Consider the following 27,638-nt stretch of genomic DNA (forward strand, 5'->3'; position numbering starts at 1 on the left):
TCCTTAATCATCAATTATTAAACGTTACTTCTCTTTAATTACCTACACCTTACAGAACCCCTAGATGATATCAGAATAATTTTGAGAAAGTTTTATGACGAACTAATAATAAGTTAAATACCGACTATCTTAAGATTTTTATTATTTTCTCGTCGTCTATGAAATAGTTTAGTAAGTGTTATACCATTTGTGAAAGCCCATTAAATGCGCCAACTTTTAAGCGTACATGCCGAAAAAGCGTAGTACAATTATTTTTCAGGGCAGACTGTCAAAGTTGAGTGATGAAATATTTTCTAGGCATAGTTCGCCATAAAAGGGATAATTTCAGAAATTCCAATGAAGTTGTGTGCAAATAATGAATTGAAATTTGTAGTAGCGTTACTTAGGAATACTCCACACAAAAAAATAACTAGAAAAGAAGTCATTTGTAGCCACAGAAGACGTAAACTCATCAGAGGGTGGCAATTTACAAAAATGGTTGTCATTTTGAAATTACATGAGATAGATTTTTTTTTTATATTTTTTGAGAGCCAACACAACTCGGCCTAACTTAGGTTTTCGTTTTGACGTTGAGTTTTGGGACACGTTGTATATAAAACCATACGATAATGATTGAAAAGATGAATGGATGAAAAGATTTATTTTGATTCGATACTGGAATCTTTGCGTGCGTATACAAAAATAGAGTAAGGTCATGGACAATTTCGGTCGTTCACTAGCGCTTCAAAGAACGGGAGTAGCCTCACAATACTCTGAACAATTACTGTCAGTATAATGCGCTATATTGCTATATGAGTCTTCTCCACTGGTATAATAATATCCTTTCACATATCAGCTGTAGTGAATTCTTGCATGATCCAATTTCAACAAGTTTTTATTGTTGTTTATTTGACAGTGCACGCGCGACACTCGACAGCCATATTTTAAAGTTTCACATTCCACCATTCATTGGCTAGTTATTTGCGAAAGCATGATTGAACACTTAATCACTTAACATAGTCCGTTATTAGTCCAAAGCAATGAAACGGTATTTTATGCACAGATGTTTGTATGCGAATTTAAACTGTATGTTTAAGTAGTAAGGTTGGTTTTAGGTTGATACGTTGTTGGTAATCTTAAACTTAATTCACGACATATTAAGCCACAGTGGCGTAAAGGAGCTGTTTTTTTGCTCGTATCTGCTCTTTAATCTCGATAAGAGAGTTTTAGATTAATTAAGTAAATATATTAGTTACACAGACGATTGTGTAAGATCAGTTTCATAGTAGATTTTCACAATTATAGATGCTACGATAAGAAAGTATGAAATGAATCTTAAGCTATTATATTAATAAAGTGACACATGTGACGAACTTCACAGTTGGAACACTTGCACAGTCCTTGGACAAAGTCCTCGTTAGAGACTTACCTCCGCCTCCTACTATGCGTCTTCCGGCGATCATGGGCGGGCGGGTCGCTTGCGTACGCGCCGCCGTCACCCTCAGCACTATGGCCCGCCCCCATTGCTACCCCATGCCACTTCACACACCGTCACTGACCGACACACGCTCCTCCGACACCCCAAGCAAGGACGTTATAGCACTTGATGATAAAAAAAGTCGTAAGCGACAGTGACACTTTGAAGGATTGAGGCACTTGTTGTTAAGGTAACAGGGTATAAGGTTGGGGTGTCGTGGTGTAAATAGCCCCCGCAGCGTTGTTCTCGGGCGGCTCGCGGCGCGAATGTGAAGCGTACCGGCGCAAGCGCAGCGCCCGCCTTATGTTATTGTTTTAATTAATTTGTGTTATAAGAGTATAGCGGGTTTGTGTGGTCAGTGTTGTATGTTTTGAAAGGTATTTTCGAGGAACACTTTATAACGATGTTCGAAGTACTCATTAACGTAAGTGGTCCTTTTATTGGTGCCAAAAATCGAACATTATAATTTTATATACAGAACAAAATAGATAGGTTTTAGAACAGGCTAGTAATTATTTAATACACCTTTAAAATAGATCACATTATTATCACGCACAGTATGAAAATTTTATCTATTTCTCAAAGACAATTATGTTATAGAAAATACAAAATACATTATTGCCTTAGTTAATTTCTACGTTTATATTGATCACCCAATCCGAGTGTCCATCCCACTCGCTATACGCTCACAACTTGTGGCACAACACGCACGGGCTACTAATTGTTGCGCGATCCGCCTCGGAAATCGCTTCGCTCTCGTTTCTACTAATTACACGAGCGGTTGCTTTCCCGATGGAAAACTTCGTGCGCCGGAAGGAACCGCACACTTGTGGACACCTTCATGTGGATTAAAGGCTTCAAACTAGCAATAGATTATGTCCTATGTCACATCAGGTGTAAATCAGGTAACAGGATTGTTTTATTGTTCATTTTTTAATTCAGAGAAAACTGAGCGTCACCTTGCTTCGGAGGGCATGTTAAAAGTCGGTCCCGGTTGTTGTAAATTAAGATAACAGTCGTTAAGCCATATCAAAGGCCTTTCGGGCGGCTTGAACAAGTTTGACATCAGGTTGACCACTAACCATGCGATAGATAGATAGATAGATTTCAGAAAAAACAAACACTGGTCTTACAGGTTATAAAAAATACTTGATATTAATTTCATACCTACTTATGAGATGAAATCGTCAGTTATTTCATCGTGAGTCGTCTGGAATAGGCATTAAATGATTTATCTCAAAATACGGATGATGTTACGAAAAACCTTGCGTCATTTATGAAAATAATCAATATTTGATCTGAGAGCAGTTATAAAAACTCTTACTCATCTTATATGTTCAAGTGCTATGTGTAACACTAATTGTATCACGCTATTAATAGACATGTCTTAGTATATGTGTCATGAAACTTAATAGAAAGAACAATGACTTTTAAGAATTTTGCTTCTGGGTTAAATGTTTCCGGCTGGTTTAGGGCTGGTTGTTAGCCTCGTATCTTTATATAATAGGACTAATCAAGCGAAGAAGACTGCTCAATTATAACAGGGCGTCAATTTGATATGCAAATTTAATATGATCGAACTAAATGTATTTATAGAAACTTTTAGCGAGATCTCTTGTATAGTTCTATCAAGTATTTGAGCGTGTTACATTTTAAACTACTTACTTTAAAACAATAGTTCTTATAGTAAGTATAAGGTAGGGTCGCTGATTACTTCTTCACACAATAACTTTCTACAGTTAATTGGTTGTCGAAAGCTATCGACATCCGAATACGATAGAAACGACTATATTAAAGTATAGTACGGACTGCCTCCATAGCGCAGTGGTTAAGGTCGCTACCATTGGTCCAGGAGGTCGTGGGTTGATTTCCCACACGGAACAATTACTTGTACTATTTACAAATAACGGTTTCCCGACTGGTTGTACTTTGTGTCCGTGACTTAGTGGTCTAAATTAATTATCTATATTAAAAACATTAACTAACAAATTTCCTCACCATAGTTCTTCAATAGTTACTTATATTCATACATATTTCCTCAAAGACGATGACATATGAGTTTCTCCTTGATTCGCCGAACCGCTTAGAAACTAACCTTATATACGACGACGTGTGATTGATCGTGTGACATCAGTAATGGACTACGTATAATCATCTTTATTATTACTTGACGATTACCTTTTTATCTATCGTACTTTTACTTGAACTTCCTTTATTTTAACTATTGTCAGTGATTTGAAAGCAAATTATGAAGCTTCTGTATTCCCGGCATATCACCGTTTTGTGAAAAGATTTCTTCAAGAAACAACTTTATGATAATTCATTTTGTGTGAAAATTTTTGTATGTATGTAATTTTGAAATGGTAAACGATGTTTGTGTGATGTTTATGATTTTGATGTTCAGCTTTCAGTAAACCATACAACCACCACTTGTCAATAGGAATTAACTCTTATCGCATTTAAAAAGGCATAACTCTTTCACCATTGCAAGTTCGCCTCAAGAGCAGTTACACAGGTTCTTCATTTTTATCCTTCTGGGCGGTCATAAGCATAATGCGGTCATGAAAAATAATATCATTGCACCTTTCCCGAACATTTACCAAACGCAGCAAAATGACTTTAAATATTAGCTCTAGTCCCATTTATAATTCGTCGTTTGCAAAAACAAGATGGTACGTAATGTGTAATACTTAAATATTAAAATCGGGGACTTTACGGCTAATGGTGTCTTCCAGGGTCAGTATTGTTTTGAATTTTAAATTAGACCATGATCATTTAACTGAATAAGTAAGTTCCTTAAGAAATGGTAACTCGTAAAGATGTGATAAACTCGCTCGTAAGCGGATCTGTTTTGTTTCACGGTTTTAGAACGGAATTAAAATCTTTTTGGATTATTTTGGAATACAGTTCTTTGTTGGTTTTATTTCCATGAAGAGATTTGACGGCTTTAATTTATTTCTACAGTAAATAAGGCTTTCCTATTTTATTTCTTTATATAGTATAAACAGTCTTTTTCAACAATAAAAGATATCCTAAGGATTAATTACGTCGAAAGTAGTAACGTATTTTTCTCTACAAATAAACTAAGAATTTTAGTTACACATAGCAGTTATCTTTAAGTTTCAAAATATCAAGTACAACCTTCTTAAATTGAACATCTCAAAACATGCAATAATTTAAGGCAAAAAAAGCTCTATTAAGTTATTTCCCATAATAAACACAAGTTAATCAAATCATTTTTGAAACATAACAAATGATTATTCAATATACCTCAGTGATTTACGGGGTTAACCCCATAAAACTCCAAGTAAAGTAAAAAATATATTTGCACGAGACTCGGTCGGGAGATATTTCACTCGAACCTTTAAATTACAACTTTCCAGGCGTTAATAGGGTTGCCTGCTATCCAATACCGTTATTCAATTAAGCCCCGATTTTTCCGCCGTTCAATGACTTCATTTGAAGAATAATTTAGAAATTTCCGTTCATTGTTTGTCAATAATCTATACTAATATTATAAAGCTGAAGAGTTTGTTTGTTTGAACGCGCTAATCTCAAGAACTACTGGTCCGATTTGAAAAATTCTTTCAGTGTTAGATAGCCTATTTATCGAGGAAGGTTATATATCACGCTACGACCAATAGGAGCGGAGTAGCAACGAGAAATGTTACAAAAACGGGGAAAATTATGACGCATTCTCTCTTATGTGACGCAAGCGAAGTTGCGCGGGTCAGCTAGTGATAATATAAATTGAGATGTATTCTGAAATTACCTGATGATGACATAATCGACTTGTAAACGTGTTTTGAGTTTCCAAAAATACCCTGTTTATTTTTTGTCAATTAAATAAAAAAAGAAAAATGCTTTTTATTTGTTGTGTAATTAGTGAAGGTAATTTGATACAAATAGCTTCTAAGAATACGGATCTTAAATATCTTTTTTATGTTTACAAATGTTTTCTTTAGAGATCTTTCAAGGTTTTCCTCAATTACTTGAAAAACATGCGGGAAAAATGTCTTACGCGAACATTTCCCTGAAGAATATTGCGAACGTCACACACCGCCAAATTATGCCATTATGGTATATACGATAAAATACCGCGCATGAAAATAAACCGCACAGCAAAATAACTGCTTAAATTAAAGGAAAATCTCAAACCCTCTTTTTTCTTTTTAAAATGACAATTCCTGCACTGTTTGTTTGTTTGTTGTATGGTTAGTGGTCAACCTAGTGTCAAAGTTGTTCAAGCCGCCCGAGAGGCCTTTGACGTGGCTTAACGACTGTTACCTTAATTGACAACAACCGGGACCGACTTTTAACGTGCCCTCCGAAGCACGCCCAGTTCAGAAATCACTATGCGGTCACCCATCTCTATGGCATGACCGCGCCAATGGTTGCTTAACCCACAGATCGTTTACCGACCGGTGAGCGCAACTGGCTATGGGCGCCTCTATGGCTGTCGCTATGGGCGCTATGGGCCCTGCACTAAGAATTGCTCTTGCGTCGCGGAGACTTTTACAAACATACAAACTACGGACACAATTTAAAGTACAACAACCGGACACAATTATTTGTGGACCGCACAAATAATTGTTTTGTGTGGGAATCGAACCCACGACGGCGTGGTGACCTAAACCACTGCGCTACAGAGGCAACAATTAGCTAGTTCTAAACACACGTAATTTTCAAACAAAAATAACGACTTTGCAAAGTCATAAACTACGCTTTTAAGGCTGCCAACATTTTTAATAAGTCCATTGCGGATGCGGACTAACACGGAACGGAATGGGCGGCATTTTTCATTCCCTTCACTTGACTAAGTGGATTCCACTGGTGTCCGTGCAGAATGAAGTTGTACCTTATCACCTGAAAATGTAGGAACATTTATGAGGTAGCCTATTCCAGTAATTCTGTTCCGTGTTCGTGTGAGAATTTCGGGCGGAGATCAGTGTGCATACAAATTGGGGTAATTATTTGAAGGGCCTTTTTTTAGATTCATGAAGTGATAACGTGTGTTCAAAGACTGTAATCTGTAAATTGAACAATTCCTTTTTTCAGTTCCACTGGTTGTCTTAAACTCGATAAGTAACATGCATATTTTGTTTGACTTGAATTTTATGATACATTCATATTTTGCCCCAAGAAGCTACTTTAAAAAATGTATTATTATGCAAGTTAAGTTTAGTATTCCCTTTGTTTTCCAACAAATTCGAATCACTGTTATTTATACTTCTAACCATAGATTCTAGTTTGGATGTTCAGAATAAAGTTGCATCCATCCATCCCCTTTGATAAATATCTCTTGAAGCTTGAGTGGATGCGCAACAGTTAAAGCCAAGTGTCCATTTAGAAGACGAATGATACTTCATCAACTAAACGATGCTCTCCATAATGTTTGGTTGTTTGGGAGCAGAGAGAATTTTTGTTACGTCCTGCGCGCTCTACTGTGATCAGTTCTGTCGCAGTTTTACCCGGATTTCATGCTGCAGCATGTATTTTAAAACAATATTATATGTATTTTCGGCCATATGCGAAAGTTATCGTACACCATTTACAATGTAATGTACAAACATTCAATGTGCAAACAAACAAATAATACAAAAATTGTAAGAGGGTCTTAAGCGCGATGAGAATTCTATGGTTAACGATATCTTATTTGCTTAGGCTCCGAAATTGTTGGTGCTCTTAAATCATATTCATTTGTATGCAATTATGTGAGTTACTACAGAGGCTTCTGCAATACATCGCACTCATGGTGCCCTTTTTGATATAAAAATAGGTTGAATAGAACTTTAGCATCCTATTACCTCGTCATCGTTAAGAAATTGCATAAATTTCGGTTATGTTACTTTTCCTTACAAAATCACTATCATTATTGTAATCTTCATTATGAATACTAAAAGTTTACCGTTGCAAAACTCCCTAAAAAAGTTTTCTCAAGAAAGCAAACCCATATTTATAAATACGGTCCGGTCAAAGAATATCAGCCGGTAAAAATTCCACTTAGGTACAGATCTTGGACGTTTCATTCTGACAATGGACACGGCATAGCGTCACGTTTCAGGAATATTGTCGTAACAAGGGCAGGACCGATGCCATTCAATACTAACGGAATTGTAAGTACGCACTTTTCTGTACTTAAGATTCTTAGTAAATGTGTTTAGAAATTAAATACTTTCTTTCGGATTTTTTCGCTTTATAATTTTTTTTGTTAAAGTACTCAACGCGCAATTGCCAGTGTAGTGGACAAAGACCAGTATGCCTTTCTTATTTCAGGAGGAGACTGATCCCAAACAGTGGGAAAGTTATTATTGATTATATTTTTATTTAGTAGAGTAACAAATATTTACCTTTATTATAGTTTTAACTTTACTATTTTGAATACTCCCATCGTTACGCTGTGTTATAGGGATTTTTTTTCTCTACAAATACTTTTATTATGTCCGTTTTAGGTATATTTTATAGAGGAACATAAAATCTAACGCGCAGCATTATAAAAGGGAATTATCACCCTAAAGTCCTTTTACTTTGGTTAAAATTTCAGCTAGTCTGTTATTTTAAAACGAGACACAACAGCAGTCATGAAAATCCAGCTGCATTTGCTTGTGTATCGAATTCACTCGGCCATTAAATTGTATCGAATTCCTGTTTGAAATTCCCTGCCTTTGACTTTGTAGCTATTAGAGCTTGTGCACCGAAATGTACATATGTGACGATGCTATGGTCAAAATGGATACAACACTCTCCATAATAAATATTTTAACTATGAATGTCGCCTGTCTGTTACGTTTTTACGGCTAAACCGCTGAACCGTTCTTGGTGGGAGATATCTGAAGTTTAACTAAACAAGGCTACTTCATTTTCCAAAGTCTACGAGATCGAAGACAAGTGCAAAGTACGGCGAACAGCCGGTACTTTTGCCTAACGAGCACTTGACATTTCAAATTACCTAAAAAAAAATAGTTCAGGTGACGTACGCTAGAGGGCACTGATAAGTTTTTCATACAAAATTTGTCGATAGCTGGTTGTCTATAATGCCGATGGCCAAAAATGCGTTTCAGGTTTTATTGTATTTATTATGCTCGTCCACTGCGATGCGTATTATAAGAAAAGTTATCTAAACTTTAGAAACGTTTCTAAATAAAAGTAACTTTAGTCAAAGCAAGTTAGTACCTAAGTGATGTTACAAACACAGACGTTGGCGAAGGTCTGTTTGTCAAACACGTGACGGATTTAGTTTCATACAACACAAACAGTTATGTCCTACTAATATGACAACAGTTGGTAAGCCGATATGTAGTAAAAAGAAACCTTTCTGAACATAATGTGTTAGAGGTATCAAAGTTTCCTGCGGAAAAGAATGTGTCTTTGGCTAACGTTTTTTTCAATCTAGGCATAGAAATAGTAGACTTTAATGTTGTGAACGTATGCCGTTTGGTTATTCTTGGGTTTGAATATTCAGTTCTGTGACTGAATGGTTTTGGCTAACGAATAGCAATCCGAAACGTGTTGGTTCAGATTTTCAGTAAGCATAGAGTATCAATTGTTACCATAGTATTATTGTAGTGCTTGATGATTGGCGTCCTTACCTGGCGATCTCTTGAAACGCTTAAATAACGTTCTGGAAGTTTTTAAACAGAAACAAGTTTATATATGACAATAAGGAGGGTCGGAATGTAGTAGGATTTGGACTAGCAAGTAAGAAAATATAAGTTACAGTTACATTGCTTCTTTACTTTCAGACACTATAGACAAACACAAACAAAAAATTCAATGGAATCAGAAATAGGCATGAACACGAATAATGTTTGGTGAACACGTTGAGAGTCCTTGTGGTTCGTGATTAATCGTCCAGGTGTTGAAAGCGCTTCCCATCAATCAATGTGTTCGCGATGGAAAATATTGCTCTGTGGGAAAAAGTATTGTGTTGGGAATGCTTTTTGATGATTATGAAGAAGTTTTCAAGTGTGGGATGTAGGTGTAGTGAAATATGCTCGAAGGAATGAGGGTGATAAATGAGAATATATCATATGCGGTGGGTTATGGGAGCGAAAAGGTACGTATGAAATTGTGTGAGGTGTCATGGGAATTAAGTTACAGGGTGTATATGGAAATGTAATTTCATCCATATTGTTTTTGAACTTTTCTGCAACCAGAGGCATTGTCGAAAATTCATTGCGGCAAAGTCTTTCTCTTGCTGCCACGAATCAAAACTAATTAATACTTAATTTAAACTTAGTATTTGTGCTTGAACGTACGCTAACACGGCCCATAGGACGATTTTCTATAGATGGAAAATCGACTATTGAGAGTTTGACATTTAAAATTACTCCGTACAGTACATGTTATGGGCGCTGATCAAGATTTCGGTTTTTTTTTTGTGCCGGAAGTCTATAGCAGTAGACATTCTATCAACAGATTTAAAGCAGACATAAGAGCAAGTCTCAGTCTTCAACAATTTTATTAAAAAGAAAGAACGCAAATACTTCGTGTTACTACAATTACTACTGGGCTATAAAACTCTCGGCAGAAATAAAAGAATTAAGTGTTATTTTCACCTGACGTTAAGATAAGATGCTGAATTTTATCGTTTTTTAGTTGTTTGTCGCGAAATTACAGTTTTAAAGCAAGTGGTGCGAGATAGAAGTTTTCTTTAACATTCTTTGTAGTAAGAATGTATGAAAAACACTTTATTATGATTTACTACTTTTACTGAACGTCTGAACAAAAATAATAGCAAAATATTTCTGACGATAATGATCTTCGCTTGAAAATATTCATACTTAACATGACGTTTTACGATAATTTAAAAATAAGAGGTGATGTCTTCAATGACAATTAGGGCTAAATGGCTAATGTATGAAAATTGCGTCAAGTTACTAGTATTTATTTATTTATTTATTTATTATTTTTGCATCACTTTACATCGATTTACAAAGTATTCAAAAACACCAGTAGTTGCTACCAAAGGTATCTTTTTATAAACATATTGTGAAACGCAAACAAGGAAAGTTGGTAAAGATCGTATAGAATGGCGTTTTCTGGTCTCTGCCTACCCCTATGGGGAAAAGTCGTAAATTTATTCATCTATGTATTGTGTTTAATACTATAAATTCCCTTAACCTCTTCAGTTCCCCTCAAACACACATCTTAATTATAAAATAAGGCTGTATTTACATACGTGCTTGCTGGCTATTCATAAAATACGCTCTTTTACTTTACAATACGCCAGCGTACCGTATAATTTGGTAACGTGTTAATTCCCTTGACTACCCACAAACAATGTACGCATTGATTTGGCGTATCGTTTATTGGTTATGCGTATTATCTCGCTCATGCATTATGGATATCACCAGCGTTGATTATGTTGGTTATTAAATCTCGGTGATTGAGTGATGCTAATGTTAGGCTGTAATTAATTGTTCCAATGTTCATATATTAAAGACTAGCTGACCCGCGCAACTTCGCTTGCGTCACATAAGAGAGAATGGGTCAGAATTTTCCATGTTTTTGTAACACTTTTTACTGTTAGGTACTCTGCTCCTATTGGTCGTAGCGTGATGATATAAAATATGCTTTTTTTTTACGAAAAATATTCTCAAAATTATTTATATCTCTTAGTATAACGAAGTCGCGCTAAGGCATATCCGCCATTAAAACAGTTGCCGTGGCAACGGAATTTTATTTATTCAATGTCATTATAATATTGATTTTTCGCGACTTCGTTGAATTTTCTGAATTTTCCCGGGAAATGCGTCATTTTCCCGGGGTAAAAAGTAGCCTATGTCCTTTCTCGGGTATCAAAATATCTCCATACCAAATTTCATGCAAATTGGTTCAGTAGTTTAGACGTGATTGAGTAGCAGACAGACAGACAGACAGACAGACAGACAGACAGAGTTACTTTCGCATTTATAATATTAGTATATTAGTATGGATAAATAAAAACTCACTTATCGTCTTTTCACTCAGTTCTAGCCTTGACGTCTTTTTTACTCCTGGTTGTAAACGTTTGAAAATTAATACAAAACAATACTTTCGCTTTTTAAGATAAAATTGCCTGAAGTCTTGAAGTTTATCAAACGACGAAACATTACAAACTACAGTACACTGCGAGACGTAATAGAAGAATAATAGAGGCTACTTCCTTGCTTTATTTATATATTTATTTAAAGACATGGAAATGGTTAATTCCTTTTAGAAAATGTAAACTTAAGCTGCAAAATCTTTCTCATTGTCTCTAAGATTATGTATTTAAATGCGCTCAATTGTAAGTAATCCCTAACACGTGTTTTAAGTCGCTTACACATTAGATATACCTATAATATTGCTCACAGATAATCCTGCAGAGCGATTCTTATAGCGGTCGAGAGATTTTCTAGTTGTGTAAGAGAAAGAGTATCAATTTTTTTCTGAAAATCTGATCAGCGCATCTAGTGGGCGCCATGGAAACTGTTTTATGTAGTAGGTATGGTCAGGGTTGCATAATCCGTCTATGGGATAAAACCTATTTGAAATAATCTTTATAATCGAGTTGCAGCGTTTGTAGAATTTTCGTTAAAAGTAGGTATATAAAGGTAGGTAGGTAGAAAGTCAGCTATCTTACCGACAATTCTGCAAACTCCTCGATTGTAACGGTTTTATCCTAATACTAGCGGACCCGACAGACGTTGTCCTGTCTAATAAATTAAAAACTAATTAAAAAAACATTGTTCAGCGGACAAAATTGTGAATCTAAACCATTCTCAGATCCCCTTGAATAAACACAAAAAAATCATCAAAATCGGTCCAGTCGTTTAAGAGAAGTTCAGTGACATACACACTTACAGAAGAATTATATATATAAAGATAAACGAAATATAACCGTGAGTATACATTTTAAATGTCAAGCTCTCGATATTCGCTAGTACTGACTGTATAAAATCGCGCTACTGTAGTGCATTAGATACAGGCACGTCTGTTCGTGGTTTAATAAAGTTGCTAGCGTTGTACCGGTTGCAGATAGCATTTTGTATTTTCTCTTATTTTGCAATGCTATTGGTGTTCGCTTTGTCTAAATTCTTATTGGAATGTTTCTTTTGTTTATTGCATATGTGGTCGATACACGACATGTTTATTCTTTTAAGAAATACTTACTTATTTTGTACTTATTTTTCAATATTTCATTATTAGGGATATCAATATTTGTGAGAGTTTTTTATGCTGGATACATGGAAGTTGGTAATTAATATTTACGGAAATATTACAGAATGGAATTTGATTTAACAGGTAATTGAAAATCACCATTAAATATACTTACTTAAATTATGTTATTTCATGCACGTGGACTTTAGTTTTCCTGTTTTCACAACATTTTTTTTGCTGGTCTTTTCTGATTAGTCATAATTGTGTGATTTTATTAAGTCCGCAATATAAGAATTATTCAATACTAATACTGTTTATTTTTTGAATTGGAACATTTTAATTAGCGCGTTCAAACAAATAAATTCTTCAGTTTTATATTTTAAAAAAAGATATGTTGTTATTACGCGAGGAAAGACCTAGGTAGAATCTAGTATTACATACGGTCTTGGTTATATATTTTTATATGTGAGTTTGGTGTATGGCAGCCGGTGTGAGACCTAATATAAGCCACAGTTGCTCTGTTTGTGTTCAGTTTAGGTTTTGTTCTCTGTCTATATTTACATTTCTTTGTTCTTTCTTTTTATAGTGTAAAGTAAATGTGTTTCGGTTCGTATCTTTGTTGATTTATTCACAAGTCTAGTAAAATATTTGTATTTAAATATATTACATTGCCATTTAAAGATTTTTAGGACTGCTATGACACGCTTTTTAGAGAAACTACAAAATCAACCAATATGGGGTTAAATATTTTTAGTCGAAAATCGTCCCCGAGAAAACATGTTGCGAAATAAATGGTATACTTAGTTTTATTTTAGTCTATAAACTATTTGTTGACCAAATTTCATCAAAATCCGTTAAGTAGTTTTGGCAACGTTGATAAGTAAACATTAATCAAAATGTCGCCTTTAGAATATTTAGTATACCTATATTCTTTCTTATCTTTCGAAATTAAAACTAGATGCATAAACTAGCTGACACTTAAGTAAATACGAAGACTTCTTCAAGCTTTTTTCTATAAACCGGGCTAAGTTAAGCAATGGTTTTTCCACAAAATTTGTTCCTCAATTCACCCAGAGGGCACAGGTTGACAGATGAGGCCAATTTATATCCACCACCGCTGAAACACGAGCAATAAGGAAACGAAGAACTGAAAGTGTCGAGTCATCATTATTTTGGTGAAAAGATTCGTAGAAAAAGGGTTTATTTAGCCAAGCTTAGTATAAGTAGAATTAATGTTGAGATATCCCGATAAATTGTATGAGATTTGGGATAGAAAAATACAGTTTTGATGACCGATGTTTTACCAAAAAAGTGGCGAGTAAAATCATCTCCGTTATGACCTTTATAGGAAATAGTTGTTTTAGTAAACAAAAAAAAAACATTGAAAATATGATTTGATGTATGCAAATGTCTACAGATGTCTACTATGTTACTTATTCTATGATGTTAATACAAAAATTAAAAATAAACCTGCACAAAATTTACACTGTCATTGTGCGAAACTTTAGCTTATACCTCCGTTGTCAATTTTCAATATACACATTCTTCCTAAAAAAGAACATTAACTGCCAAACAAAACACATAAGGCGAAGATATCGATACATAATATTTACAAATAATGCCTTTAGGAAGCTTTCAGCGCGATATCCGACAATCCATGTCGTAAAAATAAAGGGCTCCAATAAATCAGGGAACCTTTCTCTATTGCCATGTAAAAATTATCTATACTGTCATCATTTGTGCGGAATATCATCGTATTTGGACCCCTAGAACTTTTTTCTCTTTTTATGAAGACTTTACTGTCCTATACATAATAATAGAGGCTTTAGTATAATTGGGGTGTTTAATGTTATTGAAAGAAAAAAGTGATGTTTATTTGGAGTGTTAAGGTAGACTTAGATTTAGTAATGCAGTCATCAAACTTAATATAATTATTTAATTAAGTATCTCCAAAGAAATGTGTAAGGCCTATTGGGAGTAGGCAGCGATGGCCTCTTTATACAATTCTATACAAATTCTTGTTGCTTTGTTTACATTCATGCATAATAATAATATGTATTTAACATAAATTGTATATTACTTCTTGAGGAAAAGTTTAAGGTAAGTCTATAGATAATATATTTTCATCCTTCTCCTATATTTAATCTTTTCCCAAACTGTTAGGTAAAAAAGGGTTATTCAGAATATCTGCCTACGTATTTGAAGAAAGATGTAATCCACGTTTGTTCGGGATATTGAACGTGTCCATATCTATTTGGATATCTGATATTTCAAACAAGGACACGAGATAATATTTGAACGAGTATAAAAATAGTAAAATGGTCTATATTTTGATAGGCCATTGTAAATAAGATGATATATTAGGGGAAATTCGTTAGAGATGGCCATACGGCAGAGATGGCCAGTCGAAATATTTTTGGCGTGCGAAGCTAGATCGCGCTAAAATGCGGTTAGTACGCTGCGTGCTATGCTTGGAAACACACTGCAACAAAATTCCTGTGCAAATTTGTATTAGAAATTAAGTAAAAAAGCTTTTATTTTCACGGTACTGCTAAAAATTTTTATAGTGTTGCCTTATACTATACTGAAATACTATTTTTGATGGATTACTAAAGAGTTTGCTTAGTTTATTGTGTTTTGCTAATGATAACGTCTATTCTAACCTCAAAAAGTCACCCGATAATTGTTAACTAATTCTAAAATGATATATGGCCAACTCACCCGTACAAAAAGGAGAGATGGCCACATGAATTCAGGCTAGAAAACGTAAAGCTATTAGGCGTATTAGCGAAAGCAGTTCTGATCTCAGTGAACCTATTCTATGTGATACATCATACGAAGAAGACAATGCAAACGAGGCTGATGACTGTGCTGGTTGCGGTGAAAATTATTATAAGACTCGTCTTGTTGAAGATTGGGTTCAGTGTCTTATATGTGAAAGATGAAAACCGCACTGAATTTGAAGATATGTGGTCCATATGTAGGCAGAAGAAGAAAAATTAAACAAAACAAGCTCAAGTTCAGGATAAAGGAAAGGGAAAAGGAAAAACTAGCACTGGCCATCTATCCCGCATAACTACGGCCAACTCACCCTGATGGCCTGGGAGAGATGGCCAATTCAACTTTTTTTTTTAATTGATTTATCTATGTGTTCCTGAATTATAAAACTTTATCTGTCGTTGATTTTTGTAAGACTAATTACTGTTAATTATGATGAAGAATAAAGACTGATGGCAACAACACTTCTGATTATTTTTATTTCACTGCAATAAAACTATGGCCATCTCTACCAAGTTTACCCTACATACATACATCCATAAAAGCACGCTTTCTTCTCTTAGGGGTGGGCAGAGACCAGAGAACGCCATTTGATACGATCCTTACAAACTTCCCTCGCATCATTTATATTAAATAATAGATCAATAATTAAAATTAATTAATTAATAGAGTACAATAAACAGAGGATTATGTACGTAATTTACTTCCATATTAGTATCTACTAGGTTTCAAGTTATGTTCAATGAATTTATTTTCTTAACTAAAAACTCTTGAAATACTGTAAACATCTGTGTTCCTTAAATGAGTGATAGATCAAATTGTACATACAATCAAAATACATCACTGTCCTTTGCTTAACATAGTCGGATAAGTAGTAGTTTATTAGCACGATTCTGTACAATACATGCAGTATTATCGAGTATCGAGAGTTTGACTTTTAAAATGTTCTGTGAAAATAGTTCCTTCGGCCTCCGCTGTCGATAGTTGATAAGAGTAGAGAAACGCAACAAAAACAATGCAACAAGAAAATCATTTTGAACTCAGTTTTTATCAATTCTCTTATGGTAGTATTTCACGAGCTTCCCATATATTGGTAGCTAACGTCAGGATGAAACTGTCCAACAAATCTGTATTACCCATTCACTATGCAAATCCTAATGCTGACTTCCTTAATACCTAGTTCTGAGGGAATTTTGCTGAAAATTCATAAACAAATACCCAAATATCGTGCCAAAAAATACTTCACGCTCATAAATATGTGATACTGCCGTAAAATATATTGAATTTGCTCGTTTATTCTGTGTTTTATGAGTTCTCTGGCTAACACGTTTTTATAGAGTTATCCATTACAATATTATTAATACGAATATAATGGTATTTAAACTGGGCGTCTCCGTGATTCAGAGGGTGCGTAAAAAGTCGATCCTGGTTGTTGTCAATTAAGATAACAGTCGTTAAGCCTCAGAGGCCTTCGGACGGCTTGAACAACTTAGACAGTAACCATACGATGAGAAAAAACAATGCGAATATCTATCTGGTACGTTTTCATGGCTAAACTATGGAACCGATTTTGGTACAATTGGATATGGACTTTATTTATGTTTCTGAACAAACATTTGAAGGCTCCTTTTTAAAACACTATTTTTATTGAAACAATGAACAGTTTGTAGAGAAGAGAGTACGTGTATTAAATCAAAACGTTACGTGACTCAAACCAGTAGTTAGTAAGCTATACACATAACAACATTTCTTTTTTCAACAAAAATAAACAGTGAAGAAGTGAAATTAATTATTCAAACACTTTAGGTTCACTTGACTTTTGTATGCAAATAGACTGCATATTATCAAGTTGTACACGCACTGCACGCCACAATAATAAACAAGTACAGAACAGTTATTTCACAAAACATTGATTAAGATAAATAAACGATAATAAAGTACCGGTGCATGCAAAAGTGATATCTATAAATCAAACATCGTAGAGAAACGCTGAACGATGCGGCCAAGCGCGATGATAATTAGGAAAGTGACAAGGCAATTACGACGTCTGCCCACATGTGCGCCCGTCGCTACGTACTGCGTATGCGCATACTAAACAGTAGCGACAAGATATAAGCTGTAGCGGTAGCGGGGATGAAAATCGCTGTAAGTTTTGCTACTATAGTTAGCTTAGTAATAGATTTGAATGAATGTACATTTTAAGAAGTATTCGTAGCCGGCGGTCCTGTATTAAATGATGTATGATGTGAATGAGATAACTACAGTGGCGTAATTGATATAAACCAAAACAACTTTGATAAACTATATCAAATCATTGTAAATAATACAGTACTTCACTTCATTAAATACATAATAACCTAATCATAAGCAACTACTAACCAATTCTTTTTTGTATTTATCTAATCTAATCTTAACCGTATTTCTGTGCATGCGGTGTTAACCTATAAGTAATTGTTACACTTGTTTATTTTAAACAAATTGTATAATACTAATGTCTTGTGTAAGCAATTGTTGGTTGACCTTAAATAAAAAAAATAAATAAATGAGGCATGGGAAGTTTGTAACCCCTATTGGAAAAAGGCGTGATATTATGTATGTAAGTGTGTAATGAAATTCTTTGATATATCCATTCTATTGACTGTCTGTAAGTATTTGAACACTGGACTGTATTTCACATATTTATTTTTTAAATCTATTAGCATAGCTACCAACAGTTCAAGAATAGTGGTTTCAAAGTAGCATAATAAACTGTGAGTAAAAATATAAAGGTCACCTTCACCTAAATATTTAAAGTAAGTTCTAACATTTCTACAATGGTTAACATAAATTGCGGCTCGCAAATACTACTTTGGGTAGTACAATTGGCTCGTTTAGGCTGTATAAATATATCTTTAAAAGGTCCCACAGGAAATCTAATGTTTGTTTGAACGAGGTATTAAATGAGTCCCTCAAAGTAGCCTGTGGGGTCTTTGATCGACCACTTGTGGTCCATGAATAATGTAGCGCTGTGTTTTTATTTTGTCTCTGTTAGAATATTGTTAGACTTTGTGTTTGTTCTAGTTTTGATAGGCTTGTGTTTATTTTTAGGATAATAGATGGGTTTTTGTACTTTTAATTGTAATTTTTAATAAAAAGTTTGACGTAACTGGACCACTTGAAAAGGTGCAGGTTATAATATAACATGAAAATTTGTATAGACTTTTATATTGATCTACTGAAGACTTTCTGAATAAATTATAACACGCGAGTTATAAATTAACGTGTTGAAAACTTCATTTACGTATTTCTTCGCTTCACCTTTATAGGAAATAACGTGAGACGGAATTGCCAATGATTTACTTCCAAATTAAATTTCGTACAAGTTAATTCCCAATTTCCATCACAGTTGGTGGAATTACGCGAAACTTTGAATTGATCTCATTAGTATTCTCGCTCTCGCTTGTAACATTCGCCACAAATAATTATCGTACGTCTCTTTCTACCAAGCGATTAATCTGCTTGAAAGTTAAACAAAGTATTTTGTACACTTGCGTGCGGAATTGTTCATTAAAATTCAGAATTTGATTTGACGGAACGTCAGCGACTGTGTAAAAAAAATGTGACGAACGTACCTTGTTTGGTAAAATTGCTTCAACTTTTTATTGTTCCCACCTTTTGTTTACGTTGAATAAAACAGAATGGAATCCAATATTTCCTGTTCATAAATCAATCGTCCATATTTAACAAAATTTTACTTTTGTCTAACAATAAGTGAAGGTATTTATTGGTAAACTTCAAATCGTGCGGTACAAACTCCGTATCTCGTGTCATACGACAGTTAGTCACATAAATTAGAATTTTAACATTGTCATAAATATTAAAATCGTCAGTCACGCAACAGTTGGTTCAGTGGCTTAGGGTACGAGTCCCAATTGTACGGTGTAAGCCGAAATAATTAATTGCTGTTTCTGTTGCTTATCCACCCGTAAGCCACGGACATACACCGGATTTTCATTCATTGTTGCCTTAATACAGCTCGTTAGTATTCTGGGGAAATGAGAACAGTTCTTAAAATAGATAGTGAAACTTAAAATAAATTTGTAAACAAACTACACCATATTATAATTTTGGGCAAAATTTTACGTTGTTCTACGGAATAGTGGTAGACATTTACAGTCATGGCAATATCGAAGTTGAGATCGATGTGAAAAGTATTTTTATTTGTTTTTGTATGATAATACACTCGACTTTCATAAACTTAATCTTAAATTGTTATTTTACCTGTAACTCTACAGGGAAATTAGGATATGCTATAACTTACATACAAAAAAAATATGTGTATGTATTTCCCAAAATTCATTGTGAAATTCGTACGATCTAGAAGTTTTGGCAAATAATTAATGTAAACACTTTTGCACATAACAGTACAAGTAAGTGGAGCGTGTAGACAATCAGGTTGCGTCCGTTCGCCGTAATGAAACAATTTTGTTACGATGTACTGTCGAGTGCTATGGTGTTAGGCGTTAGCACTATGTTAGTACCATGCTTTTAAGGGAAACGGTGAGTGCACGCAGTTCCGCTTCCATTCAACTGTGAAGGCTTTTTCAAGGAAGTTTTGTTGGAAATCTTTGTATGACGTTTTGATTACGTCACTAATGAGTAACGAGTCATTGTAATTACATTATTTTAACTTTTAAACTCTCGCGTTGCATGTTTAATGTATAATAGAATATAGGAATTTGAATAACGTTTCGGCGCAGGTTGCACTCGTCAGTCAGCCTGCGACCACGGCGAGTGCAACCTGCGCCGAAACCTTAGGCATTTTAAGGTAAAATGCGTGTTCGCGTTAATTCCCGTATTCTATTATACATGTAATTATATTATTTTGTCTGAATTTAGTTTTAACCAATAACTAAAGTTACCATCGCGGCTTTGCCCAATCCTGAAAATTCTTAATGCCCCTCTACATTTCCTAAGGAATCTTCTGATAAAGACCTGTAGCCTATTGGTATAGTATATTTGTTCAATATGAAATCACGTCCAATATCATGCACCTATAAGTATAATCTTATCATTAACTAAAATTACTCAACAAAGTGTTATTACTAAGTGTAATGAACACAGTACGTAATAATTAAAATATGATTAATTGCGTATTGACGATTTCAGCGACGACTTATAAGAACTTAATTACTGTTTTTGTAGCGGCATAAGTAATTTGATATCACGGGACTTTCTATATTAAAAAGAAGTTTCCAGGAAATTATATTTAAGACATAAGTTTCATTCGCTTGCGTAATTCATTAATTCAATAATATTCCTGTTCTCTTCAATAATATTCAAAAGTGCTTTACATATGTTACTTGTTTACTGTATGCTTATGAAGTCTCCAGAAATGCAAAAAAAAATTAACGCTAGAAAACTATTCAAAGTCCAAAGAAGCCTTAAAATCTACATCTGATTGCGTGTACGAAAAATAATCGCAAGAAATCTAAACACGATTCGCGCTCAAAAGCTCATATTTCAATAAAGGTCATCGCACGTACTTCTCATCTCGATTCATTCAGGGCCGCGTTTCCTTCACCGCACGAGTGTTTGAGCTGCGGCCCTTAGACAAAGAGCGCAATAACCCTGAGGGTGCTACACATGAGGATACTACATTGAATAGACGAGCGAATAGGAAGCATTCGAGAGCAAGGGATGTTTCAATCGTGTACGGAATTTATATTAGAAGTGTATGGAATATTTTAGAATATATTGAAAACTGCTACGATACTTATTGTTGAATGAAATTTTCAAGCTCTCTGAGTTAAATATGGAGATGTTTTGTCATGTATCGTTGCAGTCTTAATCGGTCTAGTATTCTGCTTCAACGTTGATTTTAATAGCAACCAATGATGGTGGATCATAGACGAAAATATAAGAACAAGGACGTACTTACTAATAGATTTGATTAATTCTTCTATTGCTGCTTAGCGCATGAAAATTATAGAAAGATAGTAATTACTCTATCTCTTGCTCCTGCTAGGCAATATTTTTAAATTGGTTCTATGGAGTAGGGAGAGCTTTTGACATTTAAAATGATTTGAAAATTATGTTTCATAGGGTGCTCCCACACAGCAGTTATATAGCGTTATACAACATTATGTAACACGATAATATTTACAATTTTAATAACATTTTTAAACAAATTTGTTTTAAAACAAATGTTATGAGTCAGTTCCTAATGTTAAATAACTGCTGTGTGGGAGCACCCTTACGGAATAAGCTATAGTGATGTTCTTTATTCCATACAAAATGTATCGATACTCGGTTATCAACGGTCGATAGTACTAGGAAATCGCCACTTTGTTATGGACTCTGGACTAATATCCTCGTTTCCATTGTTACAGAAGTGACGGTGACGTACCGGCGCGGTCTGCCAGTGATCACGGTGCCGCTGCCATCACGCCGGGAGCGATGCCGCTTCACACTCCGTCCTGTCTCGCAGACCGTCGGCGACCTTCTCGAACAGGTGAGGAACTGTTGAAACAGCACCCCTAGAACAATTTTAACAGCAAAGGAAACGAAAAGCAGACCTGAATGCTCTTACTTGCAAAAGATATTGCAGCGCGATTCTCAACAGATCGACTCTTTTGCTTGATATTAAAAATAGTTCGTAAGGTTCGTTTATCAGTAGTTCATACGAAATATGTCAATAGCTAGCCGATCGTTGATAGTCGATAGTGAAAAAAATCTAAGCATTATAGCTTGTGACGTGTAGTTGTGGATAGTTGATATTAGTAGAGAAATGCGCTTCAGTACTCTATTACTCTTATCCAAAGTAATTAAATTATATTTTTTTGTTTTCGAGAATAGTCTTGAAATTTGCTGAGTATAATGTACTGTATTTTTGCGAGCGTGTAAAGCGCGCGAAAATGGTTGAAACAGATTGCCATGCTCTGTCGTAATTCTACTAGTAATATTATTTGCTCTTAGCATTTAGTTCACGGTCAAGTTTAAGTAAGTAATATTCCCAAAGGTGTAATCAAATTCCGACCCTCAAATGGTTTCAGTAATTAAAGTCACTCAACATGAACCAAACCAATTACAGATTGATGGCTATCTAATATTTAACTATCTGTCCCAGACCGATAGATAATAACTTTAGACTAATAATGCCCAAGAGATATTGGTAAGTTATTGGAACTTAAAGTTATAGAGTGCCTTTGTGGTGCGGTCGGTAGTGTCTTATTGCTGCCTAGTGCTGACCATGAGGTGCCGGATTCGATTCCCTAGTCGGTCTAAGTGCTATTGGTCTATTGCTAATTTAAATTAGACAAGTTAAGTGAAATAAAATTAACTTTTGTCGTCCGTCGCGTCGTCCGTTTTGGTAATGTGACTAATATTGTTAATGGTGAAACACGGGTGTATTTCATAGACCTCTGCCTCTACCTTCGGGTATAACATGATGCTATCTATGTGTGCTATTACAAAGCACTATATTGAAGCATCTAAACAAGTATCGGTAGTTTAATATTACAACTGAAAGATTGCTCTAATTTAGATTGGCTGATCGTGCGTGTTGGGAACATTAATTTGGTAAATATGAGGTACGTGGAGTACGTGCTCATATTTTATCTGCAGACGATAGAAAGTTAAAGATGATTGGAATTCCATAATTTTATCACAATTTCGTGTATCGGTTTGAAGTATTTCTCCCGGGCTGCTAGGCAAGGATCTTCTCTATAAAGAGGTAGGAGCTAAGCCTGAAGTCCACCACGCAGTCTGAGAGCCGTTTAGGGACTTTGCAGCTCTTTATGTACTGTTATAAAGAACTCTTAGATATGCAAGATTTGTCATGATGCTTTCCTTCGCCGTTAGAACCGTTGGTAATCACTTGGTTATCTATAGGTTGGTTGGTAATCTATAGGTGAAAACGTTTAATATAATAGAGACCTAGAGTTTATCGGAAACAGACAGACAGAGGCGGTCAGAATAAAATTGGTAGCTAATGATGAATGGTTTCAATTCCTGCATTAATAATAGTGATTAGAGTACGAGTAAATCAATACTTACTACATTGTCAACTACATAATTCCATAGGAATGGTAACATTTTATTTTGTAGCTACCCTTCTGTCAATACAAAACCCCGTTGCAATGTTTCAAACAAGTAAAAAGATCCTATCTTTTGTTTTCCGTAGAACAAACAGTTGTTTGGAACAAACCTTCACAATCCATTGTCAACACTAAAATATAGTCTAGTTTCAGAGGCCGTACTCTGACAAGCTAACACGAGGCAAATCGTTCCGTGGAAGAGAGACAACGCTATACAGACTGTATAGTGCTATCCTTTTCTAATAGCGAGAATTCAATTACTTTATCTTAGGAATGGTTAATTGTCAACCTAATGTCAAAGTTGTTCAAGCTCAAAAGACCGTTGTCATGGCTTATCGGCTGTTATCTCACTTGACAACAAACGGGACCGATACTCAGGCCCTCTGAATCACTTACCTCCGGTTTCTGATGTATATTAAAATTTATCGGTAGTTTATCTTTTCCATAATGTTTAAACTCATGTAAAAAAACCTTATTGAGTTGATAAACTACCGCTAAATGTACTCAGAGACCGGAGGTTAGACGCTCACTTCATACGCTATACGGCTACCCATCCAAGGTACAACCGCGGCAAGGGTTGCTTAACCTTTAGATCTTTTACAGCTTAGTATCCGCATCGACAGTATAAGCGTCTCAAATAGAATGTCTATGCTATTCTTTTCTATCCATAAAATTTCCAATGGTTTTGTTCCAGCAGAGTGCGGTCCCAGGCAACTGTTATTAGGTAAGCCGGTATCAGTCCTGTTTGTTTCAGTTTCGAGCTGAAATACTAGAGCGTCTGTCTGTCTATCAATAAGGCAGTTCACGTTTGCGATATTTAGGCCCTCTGAATCTCTTAGACTCTCGCTTCATACGCTATGCGGCTACCCATCCAAAAAATATCCCGATCATTAGTTACTTAACCCATCCCTTCTCTACTGACCGGTGACCGCAACTGGACCATGAGCGTCTCAGATGGAATGTATAATCTTTTCCATTGGCAGAATTTCGAGTGCTTTTGTTCTAACTAGAGTGCGGTCCCAGGCAACTGTTATTAGGTAAGCCGGTATCAGTCCTGTTTGTTTCAGTTTCGAACTGAAATACTGGAGCGTCTGTCTGTCGTCAATAAGGTTCCGCAGTTCAGGTAACGGATTGACGTAACGGATGAAACTGAACTGTTATCTGTGTACAGAGGTATCGGTTTGTGGAACAATCTGTTCGAAGAGTTGTGAATGCTTTGGTTTGTAGCAAAGATGGGTGTTTAGATGTTTATTTGTCGTTCCGGCAATTTACCTGATATTTAGTGGTATAAAGGGTAAAAATATAGAATAGGAGTCCAAAATTTTACGTATAGGTAAATAGCAGATACTGTGTAGTATTTATTCTGAGTGATAGTCACTCGTATTCAGGTGGAAAAAAAATGTGGGCCATGGATGGAAACTGATAGGGAAAACAATAGCCATGGAAGGACACTACTTCAAATTTTAAAGATATCCTTGTTCTCTTAACGGAACCTTTCATTTTCTACGATACTTCTACGAGATACCAAATATTTTTCCCATCCTGATATACCTACACATACACTGTGAAAGAGCAGTGTTAAGAGCATCATCCGTGCTTTACCATCGTATAGCCATTCTGTTACAATTTTTTTTAAACATGTTCATAATACCAATCTGTCCCAAGCCATAAGTAATAGCACTACTAATCTCGTATAACTTTTTAAACAATCCCCTTACTCCCATTTTTCTTTTTGTCCATCAGGTGAAGGCAGAAGACCGCGGCGTGGAGCGTGCGGCTGCCCTAGCGGCGGACGAGCGAGTGCGCATCGCTGCCAGTGACACCATCGAGTCTCTCCTCGAGACTGACTTCAGACTCATCATCAATGACACAGAGTATTATGTCAAGACGCCACCACAGGTCAGTACTAGCTCTAAGAAAAGAATCAGTGTACTCTCTTTCCTATAATTCGTTGCTACGCGTGCAAAAGCTGCTATGCTTTTTCAAATAGGTTACTCGAATAATTTATTTTTACTATGAATGAAAACATTTTTAAGTATTGAATCCCTTAACAGTTTCACATTATGCGCGAAATAACAATAAAAACTTTATCAGCATAAAAAAAATAACTTTAACAAACACAGTCATAGCCACTTTTGTAGCGACATAATTGAATTTTATAAAGATTGAAATCATTCGTTTAAAACCTTACTCGTATGCCTAGTGAGTGTAATAAAATAAGCACTTGCTTAATTGTATTCTTTTACCGCATTTACATCTAATTTAAAATCTGATTTTGGTTAAATTACCGAATAAAAGCTGAACTGCTTTTGTATTTATTCTGCATAAGTAAATATAAATTGAGCATCATTTCCTGCTTTGCTGTGCAAAACCCGAACCGATCCGACCAATCTGAAAAGCACTTCCGATTTTGCTCTTACAGCAAAATTATTTAAAAACTAGAGACGAAAATTTCAACTGGGAAGTAAAACGATACAGGATTTAATTATATGAAATATTTATTAAAAAACAATGATTGTATACAAATATCTTTTTTGAAAAGTTCTATTTCAGAACCTATTTCCAAATTTATCAAAAACGAACATCATAAACTTATTAGTTAAATTTTCAAAATATATGTACATACATTGTTATTTAATGTTTCCGTAGATATCTAAAACATTATAATATTTATCGATCAAAATTAAAATTAAATTATATTGGCAGTTTTCGGAAAAATGGCCAAAAACCTTTCTACAAAATCTGGTAAAGTTTCAAATAAATAAGTGCACTTACGGATGAAGGGTATAATTTTATAAAGCACTATAACCTTTATAAGCACTTAGTTCGAAAATAACATCAAACACTGAACTAATTAAACTTCCCTTCAGACTGAAAGCGCACGAAATTAATTAGTCAACTAATCAAGCGAAGTCCTCATATATGAAGAGTAATTTAGTGTGTTTGTTTATCATGCAAATATATAATTGGTTGTTGGCGAACCGCCAGCCTACAGTATACTTATATAAAGTAACTAATATGACAAAGAAGACTGCCCTTTAGGAATTGCTGATTCCTTAAATTACTGAAAGAAGCATGTACCTAATATATTATGTGTCCCGGTCCGGTATATATACTTTTTATTCAGATATACAAGGAAAATCACATTTCTAAATGGACGAATTCAATAGCCAAAATTTTTTACATAGAATAATTTTATGACATCAACTTATGTACTATTTGTACTGGCTTTTGTCCGCGACCTCGTCTGCGTGAAAGATTTCTCGGGGTAAAACTAATCCTATTTCTTAATCCAGGTTTCAAACTATCAGTACCAAATACATCAAATCTAGTGGATTTTGCATGAACGAAAAACAGAAAAAAAAAATACATATTTAAACTTTTCAAACTACAATACCTACTATAATTCAATGTATGTCACTGACTAAAATTAATCGGAAAATCACGAAAAGCCACTCAATGCGGGCGAAATCACGGGTATTAACTAGTATGGTACAATATTGGGTAGATACGAGCGAGGCTTAGTGTCTATTAATTAAACGCCAGCTCGATTAGCTTGCGGTCTGATCTAGTGGTTCGAGAACATTGCTCATCATGTATTTGACGTGTCGTATACGTATGCCTAGGTAGAGATGTACTTGTGGAATATATGAAGACAAATGAAATTATATGACAATATCAAAGCACAAAGAAACGCTTATGATTGTTGTAAGTTAACTCAAAGCTCTGTAGCTCGATTCTCTACTTCTATCGACTAACGACAACCGGCTAGCTATCGAAATTTTGACATTTATGTACTGCCAAAATATTTCCTACGACACCCGTCAGAGGCGCTCTCGATGACAGGTCGGTTGTCGGTAGTCGATAGTAGTAGAGAATCGAGCTACAGGAATAAAAACTTATAGATATAATATTGTGTTAGCTTGACATTATTACTCTATTTATTAGTTGGCAAATTAATAAGTTTAAATCTTTCACGTTTCATTTACTTTGACTTACTATTGTAAAGAAAAATTACGAAAGCATGAATTTTACCTTTGATTATCTACTTGACGTTACGGCGCGGGTAACACAGGCCGCTTCCATACGCTGACTCAAATTAATCTTTACTATTAATAAATATTACAAAATATAACAACGATAGTAATTTTACTTTAGCGCAAAAATAGTGTAAAATTTTAAGGTTTTGTTGCAAGAGGCAC

The 27,638-nt window shown here is 34.9% G+C and overlaps 2 protein-coding genes across 2 annotated transcripts in view; one reads left to right on the forward strand and one right to left on the reverse strand.

Moving 5' to 3' along the window:
• Positions 1–1,739, reverse strand: part of jv (javelin) — a 182,107-nt gene extending 180,368 nt beyond the window's left edge. Inside the window, exon 1 of the mRNA XM_076114756.1 lies at positions 1,409–1,739. Within this exon, the coding sequence (XP_075970871.1) occupies positions 1,409–1,503 (95 nt within the window). The 5' untranslated portion in view covers positions 1,504–1,739. The remainder of the gene's footprint in view (positions 1–1,408) is intronic.
• The window catches only part of MCU (mitochondrial calcium uniporter), a 242,304-nt gene that overhangs the window by 188,196 nt on the left and 26,470 nt on the right, over positions 1–27,638 (forward strand). The window contains exons 3-4 of the mRNA XM_076114757.1: positions 21,730–21,851; positions 25,180–25,335. Of these exons, the coding sequence (XP_075970872.1) occupies positions 21,730–21,851; positions 25,180–25,335 (278 nt within the window). The remainder of the gene's footprint in view (positions 1–21,729; positions 21,852–25,179; positions 25,336–27,638) is intronic.

Source organism: Anticarsia gemmatalis, chromosome 5, assembly GCF_050436995.1.
Source record: "Anticarsia gemmatalis isolate Benzon Research Colony breed Stoneville strain chromosome 5, ilAntGemm2 primary, whole genome shotgun sequence".
NCBI lineage: Eukaryota > Metazoa > Arthropoda > Insecta > Lepidoptera > Erebidae > Anticarsia > Anticarsia gemmatalis.